General features: G+C 39.4%; 1 protein-coding gene across 7 annotated transcripts in view; it reads left to right on the forward strand.

Moving 5' to 3' along the window:
• ENTREP2 (endosomal transmembrane epsin interactor 2) overlaps window positions 1-14,554 on the forward strand; it is a 92,364-nt gene that overhangs the window by 75,542 nt on the left and 2,268 nt on the right. For 2 of the 7 annotated variants that reach the window (XM_068204151.1, XM_068204148.1), the window contains 7 exons: window positions 102-119; window positions 2,713-2,873; window positions 3,474-3,609; window positions 7,878-7,953; window positions 8,622-9,212; window positions 13,118-13,192; window positions 13,879-14,207. In XM_068204151.1, coding sequence (XP_068060252.1) covers window positions 102-119; window positions 2,713-2,873; window positions 3,474-3,609; window positions 7,878-7,953; window positions 8,622-9,212; window positions 13,118-13,192; window positions 13,879-14,207 — 1,386 coding nt within the window. Of the gene's footprint in view, window positions 1-56; window positions 120-2,712; window positions 2,874-3,473; window positions 3,610-7,877; window positions 7,954-8,621; window positions 9,213-13,117; window positions 13,193-13,878; window positions 14,208-14,554 lie in introns of all 7 variants that reach the window. The other 5 variants (XM_068204153.1, XM_068204150.1, XM_068204154.1 and 2 more) reach the window with 4 other exon arrangements.

Consider the following 14,554-nt stretch of genomic DNA (forward strand, 5'->3'; position numbering starts at 1 on the left):
GATGTCTGTTCTTTGTGGTAATCCCTTATATTTGCTATTGTTTCATTTCCTGCTAGTTTCCCTCTTACAGCCTTTTTCACTTTAATTTCTGTGCCTTCCAGCAGGATGATATCACACAGGTAAACTGTTGTTTATAAACACCCCCAAACATGTGTATTTCCATGTCCATGCTCCTGCTCGTTGTCAAGTGTTGGTCACAGTTCGTTGCCATGGTTTGTATTGCTGGATCTTGAAAGGGATGCAGATAATTCTGCTGTTCAACTGAGCTGCATCCAAGCAATAGATCTTTTCCTCCTGGAACCACAGCCCCCTCTGCCCTGTGTAAAACCTCTCCCTTCTGTCATGTCCCACAAAGTGTGTGCTGATGGTTCACCTGCTGTGAAAGTGCCCTGTGTTTAATTGCCCTGTTCTGACAGTGGTAAGGGTATCACTCCCACTATGAGGCTGAATGGATCCAGCTCCAGGGAACTCCAGGACTGAGGGAACAGAGCTACAAGTTCTCTGGTGCAAACCAAAGCTTGGGGTCCATGGCAGTATGGAAACAGTCTGGGAGAAGGTCAAGGAAGTTGCAAATTAAAATTGTTTTTTTCTCCAGACTGTAAAAATGGCCCAAATTATCAACTCTCTTAGGAAAATGAGGGCCATCCTGAGTTTGGTGGAGTCAAATAGTGTACAAAATGTGACCCAGCATACTCAGATATTTGTCTTCATTATGATAAATGTTTACAGTTTTAGGTAATTATATTGAAGTTTGTCTTGCTTCCTGTTTTCCTAAAAGATTCTTCCATGTATTTGAGATGGTAACACACTGATGATTGCTTAGGGCAGAAGTTTGGAGTTTAATGGTTGGTATTAATGTTGTATTACACTTTGGGAAATGGCTGTTCAAAGATCAGATGAGTTTAGACCAAATGACTGCAAGAAAGTTTTGGTTTTTTTCTGTAAGCCAAATAGAGAAATGTCTGACAGTACCTGGGATAACAGCATCCCACCTCACATGGAGGACAAAAGAGCATCAGACATTTCACATAACAAAGAGTAAATCAAACTGATGCCATGTCTTTGTTTCTGTGCTGTGCCATGAGCAGAACACAATGGCTGAAAGTCTTTGGCTCTAGGATGTAAGGAAATAACTCATTCTGCAGAGGAGGTTCTTTATTAATAGTTATGTGTGGAAATATCTCTGGAGAGCTGATCAGCGAGCAGCTAATACTTCATTTTCACAAACAGTTGATACTGGTCCTCCTGACCCTCTGCTGTGCTGTATTATTACAGCGCTGACCTTTGAAACAACATACATAGAGGGAGTTTAATAGAACTGAGTTGTAACTCGAGCTTTAAAACACAAAAGACCAGTATCATTTCTGTGGTAATGTAAATTAAGCAGAACTACACCAAGTTAAATTTTAAAAAGTGATAAATATAGAACTGTGATATTAAAAATGAAGGTAATTTATTTTGCTGGATCTCCTAAGCATAAACATTTTCCCTTTTATTTTACTGCTTCCTGAATGTTTATCATGGATTTAAACAAACAATAATGTAATGAGCCTACAGTACAAAAGCATAAATTGTCTTGTTCCAGTCTAAAAAAGAAATGTGCCTTCAGCAAAGTTTCTTAGCAGGCTTGTTTTAGAAGGCAGGAGCTAAAGATCAAGTTATCTTCTGATCCAAGAAAAGTTATATGAGAGCAGAAGCTTGCCTGGAAAAGAAGAAATTCTCTGGTTTTGGATTGTCTTTTAGTCCTCCTTTGATCCATGGGGACAAAATAGAATCAGGTGTGGGTTGTGGGATCTTCAGGGTGGTCCGTATTTGATCTTGGATTAGTTCAGGCCTTTCCCAGAACACTTTTGAGTGTTCCTGATATCAGTGATATTGGAATGACTTCTTTAAATCCCTGCTCTGCTGGAAGCTGATGAGGTTTCTGTCACAAATGTTGATGTGGTTCTCATTATTATTACTTTTTATTGTGCAGTGTAGTTATTTTCTTTTGGGTTTTGAGATGTGTATATGGAATAAATGTTTTTCTTTCTTTCATACCAGTGCTTATAACCTTTATACCACATTTAAGTGTGCAGTGTCTGTATCACCAAATCACAAACAGCTATTAAGAATATTTCATTTTACAAGAATAATAAAGAATAGCTATAAACGGTCCCTTAATTGGAAGTGAAAAATGGGTGGGATATTTCCAGTTTTATTCAAAATATAATGTCTACATAGTAGCCTGTTTTTAGGTGGTTTTATTTGGGGTTGGTGTTGGGGTTTTTTTTCTCTGTAAGTGCAAGGCAGTTCTGATTGGAAACAAAAACATGAAAATATTTATTTTAGTAGTTATATCTATTTTCCTTTAGTTATTAAAATACAAATGATTATGTGGGGCTACAATAATGCAATATACAATGCAGAAATATTTCTTGGAAAGCCATTAAATTGTAAATGTCTGTGTCCTGCATCCTAAGGCTGACTGACTTGGAGACCCATGGCCTCTCTGTCTTTAGTAAAACCTTGTGCTGTATTTTGGCAATGTGACTCACCCTCCTCACTGATCACAAGTATTCTTATGCTCCCAGAAGTGCCTTCTTCATATCAGCTTGGGTATTAATGAATTTGGTATTGGTCAGGGTCGCTAATATTGACCTTTCATTAAAATTGTTAATATTGGTGATGCTGATTCTACCATCTGAAGGAGCTTTACCTGTTCATTTTCAGTTTCTGCCACAGAGGCCACATTCTGCCAATCCTGACTGCATGACTCCACATGGAACTGTCCTGCACCAAACCCTGGATTTTGATGAGTTCATCCCACCAATCCCCCCCCCTCCCTACTACCCACCGGAATACACCTGCACGCCCGTGGGGGAGGCACAGAGGTGATTCTCTTTCCCTGCTGTGGCACTCAGCAGTGGTTCTGAGCTGTGGGCTAGGGAGCTCTTTCAAAGAATACAAAGCCAGATCATGTCCTTCACTTATATTAGGCTCTTCTTTTCCAGAGAGATTACATATGTTTTTTTGCAAGCTTTTTAAGCTACATCTGGAAATATTTGTGTTAAAGCACTGCTGCAATAGAGAAATGATTGAACTTAACTAAGACAAGGATGACAGTGTCTGAGCTTTGAGCAAAGATCCCTTTGTAAGTGATCCTTTCACACTTAACGTTATACATTTGAAGTTGAGTATGAGATTTAATTTTTTAAAGAAAGTATTGCAATTAATGTGTATTAATCTGGACTAGTGGAGGACGTTAATGATGGCAAAACAGGCTGGTAAAGATGGCTGGCATCCTAAATAAAAACCAGTTGTTAAAGCTACCCTGTGAACCAGGGCTTCATTTTGGATGTCTGATAAGTTTCTTGAATGTAATTTTTAGTAGCATATTGGCTTTGAATTCAGAGAAATCTTTACATCACTGTGGTATAGGTAATAAATCAATGCCATTTCTTAATTGTTTGCTTGTTTCTGTTTTTATGTAGAAATCTCCATTTGGACTTCCCTCATTCCCCATTCGGTGCTTTATATGAAGTAACCATTAATAGCCCAGGAATGCTGTATCCAAGTGAGCTGCCCCCTCCTTATGAGGCAGTGTTTGGAGAGATGCCTGCCAGCCAGGTGAGGAAAACCAAAGGAAATTCTTTATGTGGTCTTCAAATTTTCATGGTGCAAAATAATTGTAGATAAACTTTAAAGAACAATCATTAGAAAATACTTTTATTCTTTAAAAACATTTTCCAGACCATTTTCTTTATAAGGGTTTAGCTAACACATTTTACTTCCTGTGCAACAGCAGTAAGTAGTTCTCTATTTCTTAACCTTCTGATTGTTACAGTTTTTATTAAGCAGCTTCTGCTGTTATGTGGCAAGAAACTGCTGCTCCTGAGAGTGCAGAACACTTTACCCTGGACTTACAGAAAGGATCCAGTGTGCTTGAGACAAATATTTACCTTAGACTTTTTGCTTTATTCTGTACTGTACAGCATTGACTGAGCTGAAACTGGAATTATTATGTGTCTGCATGCACAGCCAGAGCTGATTCCAGCCTTTCCTTGAAGGGATTTTTGGTAATTAAATCAGCTGTCACAAAGGGAAAATACTTACCTTTGCTGTTAGAAGCTCTAATTTCTTTCAGGCTCCAGTAAAAACTCATGGAGTCAAACGTTTTACGTATTCTTTATCAGTTGTTAATAGAACACAGAGGAAATACCTGTGTTGAGGTTGCCAAATTGCACCCACATTACAGAGGGGACTACTTTGCCTTTCCCCAAAATAAAACACTGAAATATTTCCTAGTGACTTATTTCCATGTTGGGGGAAACCAGAATTGAAATCACAAACCTAAAGAAATTATACAAATTTTCACTATTATGCACAAGGTTATTAAGATAATTAATAAGACAAGTGTCTGAGAAAAAAAAAAAAAACATTGAAATGCAAACCCTGCAACAAAAATGTAATTAAATCTCCCCAAGATATGCCTATCTTTGTAGCTTCTGTGACTGACAAAGCAACTTCTGACAGATCTACTGTATCCTCCACCCAACACAACTGGCCAAACATTGCATTACTTTAGATTTGTTTGGCTATAATAAAATGAATCTGTATGAACTGCTTGTGAGTGAAGTTCCTTGCTGAACAGCAAAATTGGAGTTTTCAAGGCCATCTCCTTCTAGAATATTTTTTATCCAAGTTCCATCCTTTTTCCTTGGCAGTAACTCAGATGAACCTGCAAGCCTTGGAGAAGTCAATATTCAGTGATAAAAAGCATGGACAAAAGTGATATGAATCATGCATGGTTTGGGGGGAAAGAAAAGGCTCCTATCTGTGACAAGAATTCATATGTGGTACTAAGTAAGGATTAGTTAAGTGTCTATTTTTTAGTAAAGCACAAAATCATTTTGAGTACTCTGGTGACTGGTACCACTCTTGGTGTGAGCATCAACATGCAGCAGCACACTAGCACCAGCATGTAACCAAAATACCATTGAACAAGATGTGAATAAAGCTGCAAAGTCATGCTCTTGCAAGAAGAGCATGGCTTTAATGAGTAGATGTATTCACTGCTAATTTTTGGCATCTGCAGTCAGTTTCAGCACCTTGCCTGTTCACTTCTGGCCACCTGAGCTCCAGAGGTGTTTGTTCTAATCACCAGTGAAGATGAGTGGTGACTTCATTGCTAATAGTGATAATTATATCGTTTCCTACCAGGAGTGAGTTTATATGAACTTGGTAGTTGCTGTTCAGAGAGCTTGTGACAGGCTCTGTGTCTCAGCGCTGAAGCTCACTGGCAGCAATAACCAAAGCCTACAGCCACAGATTTTTCTTGACAACAAAAGCCTTCATGTATTTTTTTGCAATTAGTGTCCCAGCTGAGCTGTCTAAGACAGTTTTGGGTCTACAAGAAGAACAAAATGGAGACCTGAGTCCTTACATGCTGCAAATGCTCCCATAGAGCACAGTACAGTAGGAACTGAAATAATGAGATTTATAAATCCCTCAAAGGCGGGCTTGGCAATGGAAATCATGTCAGGGATTTAGCTACAAAAGTGCTTCAGGGAACCATTATGTAATAATGTCATAATTGTAAAACCTTTTACTGAGCATCAAGCAATAGGTTTTATTTGTTTTTGAATGGATTGAGGTCCTTAGAATTTTATTAAATTGTACCAAATTAGACTCGGTGTTTCATGCATTTTATGGGCAACAAATGTCAGTGCTAATTTAAGTGGCTGCATCCATGTATAAATTGCTGTTGTCATCTGTACTGATTAGGAATTCCCATTTCATGACTATAAAAAAAGTGGTTTTAGTGTTTTCCATGCAAAGTATTGACTGGGATATAGAAAAGATAAGAACAAACAGATCAGGATTCTGGTGAACTAAATCAATGACAGTGTTTTATAAGGTTTCCTAACCTGTAGGCTCTGCAGACTTGTTAAAAGCACAGGTTTTCTTCCTTTTTTCTATTGATGGCTTTGTGACTGTCTGAGGATGTGGAATTCAATAAGGTTTTGTTACCCTTGGCTGTGCAGCAACCTGCATGAAACCATGTGCTGTGTTTGGTTCCTGTGTGAACCAAAACTCTGACCTGGCTTCAAAATTGTCAGTGTTACCTGCTGCAATTAAAACCCTGGTTCTCCTTCCCCCAGGCAAGAGGGTTAATCAATTCCAAATGCATATAAAATATATTCAGCAATTATTCAGAGACAATGTAGAGTGTCAATAAATGTTTCAGCACAAATTTTCCACACATGTTTTCCAGTCAGTGATTAAGAAATTAAGTCAGTGATTATAAAAGTGCCTAGATTAAGAATTTATGAAAGCCCCTAGAATCCCTAGATTTTTAGAAAGAAACAAACACCTTTAAAACGTTATACCATTTCTTTGAAAAGGTAGTCAGTCTGAGCTTTCTACAACAACAAAGAGCATTTGTGAGCATTTCTACTCTTCTAGTTAGTTCCCAGAACTTCCAGTTAGATCCCAGGAACAATCTGTGACTTCAGGTGACATCATATTTTACTTTTTACCATGGATGTGATACTCTGCTACAGTCAAGAAGGATCTGTTAAGAAATTTCCAAGGGAATTGTTTAAAAATATGAGCGATTTCATTTTTGCTTCCCAGTCCTCTATCCATCTCTTGCTGAGTTAAAGTATTTCTGCTGCTGTTCTTTCCTTGGAGTTGTATTTGCTAATCCTTCAAATAATTTTTAAAAACAAAATTTGTATCAAAAGAAGTTTTCTGGTCACTGGATCATAGTGATAAATAGATAAAAATAAAACAGTGAGCATAGTAAGTTATGCACACATATATGTGCTTTAATCTACACTGGCATGTGAAATGGAAGCTCTTGCCCTTATAGCTTGAGACCAATTGTGTCACATCCAATTTTTTTATGCCAGACACAGATTAAGTGCTTGACACAAAGGTTTGTCAGAGGTGACTGATGCTGATTTCTAGACTGTCACCAACCATAATAAGCTCTACTAGTTAATTGTGGCCCTACAGACAGAAATAGATATGATACTTTCTGCTCAAGAGGGTATCAGTTTCATTCCTTTCAACCTTTTTTGTATTTTTTCTCATTTTTTGTTACCAACTATTTATTGGAATAATTTTTTTTTGATAATCACATTCCTGAAGAACTGCTAAAAATCTATCAATATTGGCAACAAGGTCCAATCCAAAATCTAATCAAAAGTAGAAAGAAAATTTCCTAAATTTCAGGTATTTATGGATCCAGTCTTTCCAGCAGGAATGATTCTATATTTTGTTCACATGATTCTCAAAAGTGAAAGGAATTTGCCCTCTTAGATCAACCCCTTCAGAAAAAAGGTGAGTGGTAATACTATCTCCATTCAGCAGTCTCCACCAGGCAGGAGAGCACTTGACTGGCAATGATGTTCTAGGGCTTCAAAACACATTAACATTTAACATCCTCACAAATAACTGAAGGAAAATACTGCTCTTGTGCTTGTTTTTGTGGTTTCTGGTTTTCTCTCTCCTATTTTAGGGTGATATGATGTGGTGAACAAAAAGTCTAGCACAATATGAGAAACACAGACTGTAGAAAGAGAGATTGCTTTTACTGAACTCAGATATTAAGTTTAGTAGTGTGAGCCTGCAGCCCCAAGTGCCTGTGAATTCAAGATGAATTTACCTTGTAGATTCTGGAAAAATGTAAAATTGCATTGAGAATGTGCCTTTGCCTGCATTTGCTTCTGACCCAAAGATGTAAAATACTTTAAATAGCTGTCAGTCTGAATAGCAGCTCGTATGAAAGTGACTCAGCATTGTCAGGTGTGTCCTTCAGATCCTGAGCACTACACTTTGTTTGGTGAGTTGCAGGTTAATGAGCTCTTTCATTCCAAATGTTCATTTAGGTCACTGGTGCTGCTCAGCAAGTGTCTGAATCGAGCCTGGGGGAGAGGAACACCACCCCGGACTTCAGCACACAAGGTGATCATGGCTTTGCATTTGTCTCCTTAGAGATGGAAGTGGGAGTTTTGAGCAGACTTTCTCTTCTCTTCTGCTCTTCCTAATGGTGAAAGAATCATTTGCTTTCAGATTATTCATGGCAAGAAGGACCTTTTCACAGTCAGAGGCTGGGGGTGGAAGTGCAGAGGGGAGTTTTGCTGGACAAAGCAAGCTCTAGTTAAGTCCTTTGAGGTGGATCTGGCAGCTGTCATTTCTAAGAGTCCTGCACATTCCTTGCAGCTTGTGTCTCATTGTCAGCAACCATGGGTGTCTTCCTGACCCTCACACTCCTTCTCCAAAGAGTAGTTTTCTCCATGGCTTCCAGGAGCCTTAATAGGAAGCTTGCTGCCTGAAGCAAAGATGATGGGGATGCAAGCAGATGAGGAGCACTACAGGGCCTGTTTATTTAAAGTTGAAAAGTTCCGTATCAAGAACAGCACAAAAATGTCTTTACTGAAGGACACTGGAAAGAAGTAAATTACTTCAGAGGTTCTTGCCTTGGCATTCTTCATCTGAGAGCTTTTGAGTTCTTATTGATAAAAGAACTTGCAGATTGCTCAATTTAAGTCAGTCTGCAGAACATGGGGAGGGAGGTGGTTGGGAGGGCAGACAAGAAGGTTTTATTTTTTTCTGAATCTCTTGTTTGGCAGTTTCTGTTGAGAGCACCTCTTTGATGGTCTCTGAGGCTGTTGATATTCCAGACCGTAGCTACTCCTATGAAGATCTTTGTTCGCTGGAAGTTCAAGGATCTCTCCAGTCTGCAGATCTTTCTCCCTACTGCATAACCCCCAAGGGGGCTGCAGACCAGAGCTGCAGTACCCTGGATTGCCACACTCACTGCAGGTGTCACAGAACTCGCTCAGAGGGCTTTCCTGATGAGGGTGACAGTTCCCACAGCCGAGCCTCTACAGACAGGTCTCAAGGACAGGAAAAGAACTGTGCCCACAGCAGGTCCTTGGACTGTTCCTCAGGGAATTACAGCCCCTCAGAACGAGAACTGCAGAGTTCTGCTCAAGAGAGCAGTGCCACACCACCTTTGAAGCAGAAGAAAACCTGCTGTGTGGACTTTCACCAGCCTCCTGCCACTTTCCAGACCTCTCCCTGTTTTGGGCCTGCAAATACTTCACCACGTGCAAGTGGCCCCGAGGCTGCTGTCCAGCAGCAGCACCTCCCAAAGCACCCAGTCTCAAACATCGTCCGCTCCAGCAGTGCCCCTGTGTCCTGCTCGTCTGCCACTGAAGGTAGGTGTGGGACCACAGGGCAGCAAACGTGGAGCAAAGTACTAGGATTGATTAGTGCAGCAGTTGGTGCTGCTGGGAATTATATGCAGCATTCCAAAGAGGGTTTCTTAGGTGTGAAGGCTTTAGCTCCATGCATATTTTGTAAATTTGAAAATTTTTAAGAATGGAAATGGAAAAATTGACAGAGTGAAATTAATTTCAGCTTTTCTAAAAAGCTAAAGTTCTTTCTGCACTGCTCAGAAAACCATGTGTTGAGTAGCTTTTTCCACCTCTCTATTACTGTTCTACTGAGAGGCTAAACTAAGAAGTGTAATGGGGCTTATTTAGGAAACTATTACTGGAGCTGTCACGCTTGTTGTACAGCAGGATGTGTTTCTTCAAGGTGACACTGACATTGGCAGTATTGGGGCATGTCAGAGGCAGTCACTGTGACTAGTGGCAACTTGAGGTATATGGTGATACATTTTGAAGGACAAAGAAATGAACATGAGGCACATGACAGGATGATAAAGAAAAGGAAAGCTTTTGGCTCTCGTGGATGTGTCTTCTGCTGTGAATCTCCTTTTAGAAAAGTAGGGAAGAGGAGATGTTAGCTGAACAGTGGAGCTTCATAAAAATATGCTCGTTAGTGAAAAAGAAAGGGTTGATTTAGTTCTACTAATAGAATAATTGCAGTAATGTAGAACTGTCTACCATTTGAAAGGGATCTAAGCCGTTTAGAGAGATTCAGAAGGGTAACCTGGAGAAGTGGCTTGAAAGTAAAGATGAAAAGCTTTTTAAGATGTCATGGGTTGTGCTGCTACAAGATCTGTTCACCAGGCTTTCTAAGGGATCTAGAGGAAGAATCATGTGACTAACTCAGAGCAAAAGGAGACAAAATATTGAAATAACTGGTTTCATTTAAGATGATGTTTTGGTTCTATTGCACTTCTTGCATCTTTATAATGTAATTTCAGAGACTTCATGTTTAGCTCAATAATTGAATGTCTTTTACCTTTAGAAATGTAGCCTCTGCATTTGAGCCAGGAAGAGTGAATCTTTAATCTAGAAGTCTGCATTTCTTTTATGACATTTACTCTGCTAGGACATATGTGCAATGAGGCTGTCAGTAAGCGGACAGTAAGTAGGAATTTCTGAATCCTTTCTGCTGTGTGAAAGTCAAGAAGAACAACCCTTTCTCTTCTGGATCAGGCTCTGCAGGTTCCCAGAGCTGTGCTCCATATGCTCCTTGAGCAGCGTTTGCTGTGGGCAGCCGAGCCCACGTGTTCCAGTGGCTCTGGACACCTGCTGGAACCCTGTCTTCTTTTTTCTTCTGTCCTAAATACATTCATCATCTCCTCTGGAAAAGTGGCATGGAGGGACATGAGTTGGACATTACTGAGATGTAACTGGGCTTAGCAGAGACTGGAGTAAAGAGGAAGAGAAAGTTCTAGAGATACTGACACACAGGGGAGGGGGAGCAAGAGCAGTGACTCAGAGGGGCTGGGTGCTGACCTACCTTGCTGCCTACAGGAGACGCTTCCTAACGAAATCCTTAAGGGAAGGATTGACTTGAGTCTCTAGTTAAGCCTAGATGTATTTCTTCATACATATGTTTGGCAAACTGGTTTGCAGTATTTTGCTCTGTGAAGGTTTACATTGCATCCCCTTCCTCTACTTTTTATTGAACCTGATTTGAAAATCAAACATAGTTTAGAAGGAGCCCAATTCTAGTAACACATTCTGGCTGTTTGTAGCAGCCCTGAAGCGTATTTTTCCTAAACTGTGACAAACAGCTGAAGTTTTTTACAGTCTTCGTAAGTTTCAAAAGGCATTTGATCTGGATTTTTCATGACTGACTGATGATATTTACTGCAGAATTTTCAAATATACCTACTGGATTGAATAATAGGCAAAGATAAAGGGAACCAACTGAGCTCCCTCAACCAACACACAAGAAAAAGTGCTTTGGGTTTTTTTCAGTAACATACACCTACTTTTAAAAATTGTCTTGGAGTAAAAGAACTGATCAAGTGGACTTGACTTTATGAAAGACAGAGCTGTAACTACACGTGTTAGTAGTACACATTGTTAATAACTGTGGATTTTGGAGAACTGAGGCTGGAGGAGCTTTAGCTATGTTCTCAAAAATAAAAATATAGTGATCAGATTGTACCTGGGGCTTGGGTTTTTCTGAAGACACTGCCTTTCTACTATAGGAAAAAATTACTAATTTATCTTTTGCCTCACCTCCAAGCCAGTGTGAAGAGGTTTAGAAGCACAACCTTGACATGGACTGTGTAGATTTTTGTGAAATGGATTTTGAATTGCATTGTGATTGCAGTGCCCAGAGTTTGGAACAGAAATTAGGGTTGTGCATATGTGCAATAGGACAGTGACACAACAGCAATGAGATCTAATCAAACCAGTCTTTTAGGCCAATAAAATGCAATTCATTTGCTTCAAGCACATCTTGACCCGATAGGGTCTATATGGTATAGTCAAATAATTCTCCCATTAAACCTTTTTAAGTAAACTTGTTTTTTTTTTTTAATACCTGTCATTCCTAGTGGAGAAATTATAAATGAAGGTTTGGTTTAATAGGTGCCTTTGTGCTCTCTGTGTACTCCCTGAACAACATAAGAATGGTGGGTTCACATACCACTGTCAGACATGGTTCCCTCCTTAAAAAAAATACTTAAAAGTTAACAGTTTGCATGTTTTTTCTGCCTTTTCCCTGTAAAGTTTGTCATGGCAAAGGCAGAAAAAATCAACTCCTAGCAAAGATATTTATTACAATAAACTTCATTCATAATCAGCTGTGATAGACTATGTGGCTGTATTAGTTAAGTGCCTGAGTGATTATTGTAGTGTTTGTGTTCCAGATAATTCAGGGTCATGTCCAGTGGTGTAGTTTTGACTTGCTGCAAGTACATTAAGCTGTTTAGTAATGCATGGGAAGACAGAACCTCTGAAGTGTCTCCTCTTAATAACCATGCCATGATTCATGTGCTGCAGTACTTAAGCGTAATAGAACAAATTAAAGACAGAATAGAAGCTGTCTCTCTTAATTTCTTACAGATTTGCTATGTTTTTAGCATCTTACATTTGTTTCCTTCATTTAATTATTCACTCTGCCAGAGAGGATTATGCCAGCTTTTCATTATAAACTGTCCCTGGAGATATGGAAGAAAACCTTTCCTACGCTACCTAGAAGTTCAGAACCATTTTCAATTTTGGAAACAGATTAACAACCAAATGTGAGGGTTTATTCCATCTTGTGACAAATGAAATGACTGCCGGTGGTAGTTACTGTACAGTGTGATCTCACCATCATTGATCCTTGTGCTGGAATCCCAGAAACTGTCATTAGATGCCATCCAAAGCTGTTTGTAGATGCTTCATGACCACTTGTTATTGATTGGCTCATCAGGTACCATCCTGCTCACCTACCCATTAATTTAAACAATGGTGTATTACATTTGTACTGAAAATGATGATAGCATATTTTTAAAAGGAGGAGAAATGTTGAATAAAATGCTGCTTTTGTAGAAATGAGAGGGAATAATTTTTCTTAATTTTCCCATTTTCCCATATAAACTCTGTCCACCCAGGAAATACAGAAAAGGTCTGAGGTCTGCCTCTATAGGGAGCTTGCCATAGTTTCAGCACTTAGGCCTGAAATATTTAGGATTACAGAGGAAACCATAAAACATGAGCTCTGTCTTCCTGTTTGTGTAACAACTCATAAGGCATTTGTGGGTGTAGTAGCTTCTCTTCATGAATGGACATCTTGCAAGCAGTAATTCTTCTGAGTAGTTTCATTCTGTAAAGGAGATAATAAAAGGTTCCAGTGTATTTTTCCTTGCTTTGGGCAGAGGACAGCAGGGGTTGACTTTGCTCTTTCTGTCTGCCTTTGGTTAAAGGTGATAATTGTGCCTGGACTTCTGTGTGCAGGCAGTGCCAAGATGCAGGATTATCTCCGGCTACAGGAGAAACAGGTGAGAATTGGTTTTCTAAAGCAGAAGATGGGTTTCCTTATTTTCTATTAAAAATAATGAAAAGCTTCTGAGAGAGAAATGAGCTTTAAAAAATCTGGGGTAGAAAAGCCAGTTAACAGCATACATGTATGGTGTACAATGCTGATGGAACCTGCCTTGAATGAAAATAAATGCTGTGAATTAGGTCCCCTTGTTTAGATCAGCATTTTTGCTTTCTCTGTATTTCTCACTAATCTGTCTTGCATATAATTTCCAAGACCTAGAAATAGGCAGAACTTTAGTCTTAAAGTTGGGGTGAGGGGCTGGGCCTAAAACTTTGAGTTACATGTAACACAGAGTAGCTGGTGAGTTTCCTTTTCATTAATGTCAGCTGAAGTCCTTGAAGGTGGAGGTAACAAAAATGTCTGGTTTGTGCAGTACTTCAGTTACCCACCCACTCATTCTCAGGGCAGTCCTCCTTGGCCATGGGAAGGTCTTACTCCTGATACTCCTAGTTACTCCTGGTTAAAATTACCCATTTTGTAGTGTTTCCTTGACTGCATGTTTTTGCTACTCTTCAAACAAAACAGACATTTTATGACAAAGTAGAAACTTTGTGACAATATTTGTTTTGCCTTTTTTTTTTCTTTTCTCTTTTTCTTTTTTTAAACTATTACTTTAAAGATATTCTTCCCCCCCTTTTTTAGTTCCTGTCTCTGGTTCTCATATGGCTGCCTCTGCTTGCCAGCATTCTTTGAGCAATTTTCTACCAACTGGAAAACAGAGGGATACGAGGAAAATTGATCTGCACCTAAAGCCAAAGGCTTTTCACATGGTCTCAAAAGAGCGGCCACACTCCTTAGTGGACCTTAAGGCCTATAAAGACACAAAAATTTTAGTGGCAAAATTTTTGGAACATTCAAACTGTAATCTCCCTCCAGAAGTGCGTCACGTAGTGAACAGCATACGGTCAGTCATTAAATCTGATGAGAGACACATGGAAGAAGCCATCTTCAGTGCCAATATCATAGACCAGGTAGGCCACTGATGTTCTAAAGATGTCCAGTTTCCATAGACAAATACCTTATTTAAATGTTTTTACAGTTTAAGTTCTTCAGACAATTCCTACGGAAGCTCTTTTATAGTTACATGGCATTAGTAAGAAATCATTTGTATTTGATGGGCAGCAATGCATTTTACACTGCAGTTCAGACAGGCTGGCTGAGCTTTCCCGGTGCCCAGTCCTGAGCCCTGACCAGCTGCAAGGACAGAAGTAGGAGGCGTTCAGGAGGGCTGAACCTCCTTTGGAAGAGTTGCAGTGTTAGACAGCTTAAATGAAGTATTATTCAGAGACTGAACCTTTTAGATGAGAACTTTTCTTAC

This window comes from Anomalospiza imberbis, chromosome 13 (assembly GCF_031753505.1).
Source record: "Anomalospiza imberbis isolate Cuckoo-Finch-1a 21T00152 chromosome 13, ASM3175350v1, whole genome shotgun sequence".
Taxonomy (NCBI): Eukaryota; Metazoa; Chordata; class Aves; order Passeriformes; family Viduidae; genus Anomalospiza; species Anomalospiza imberbis.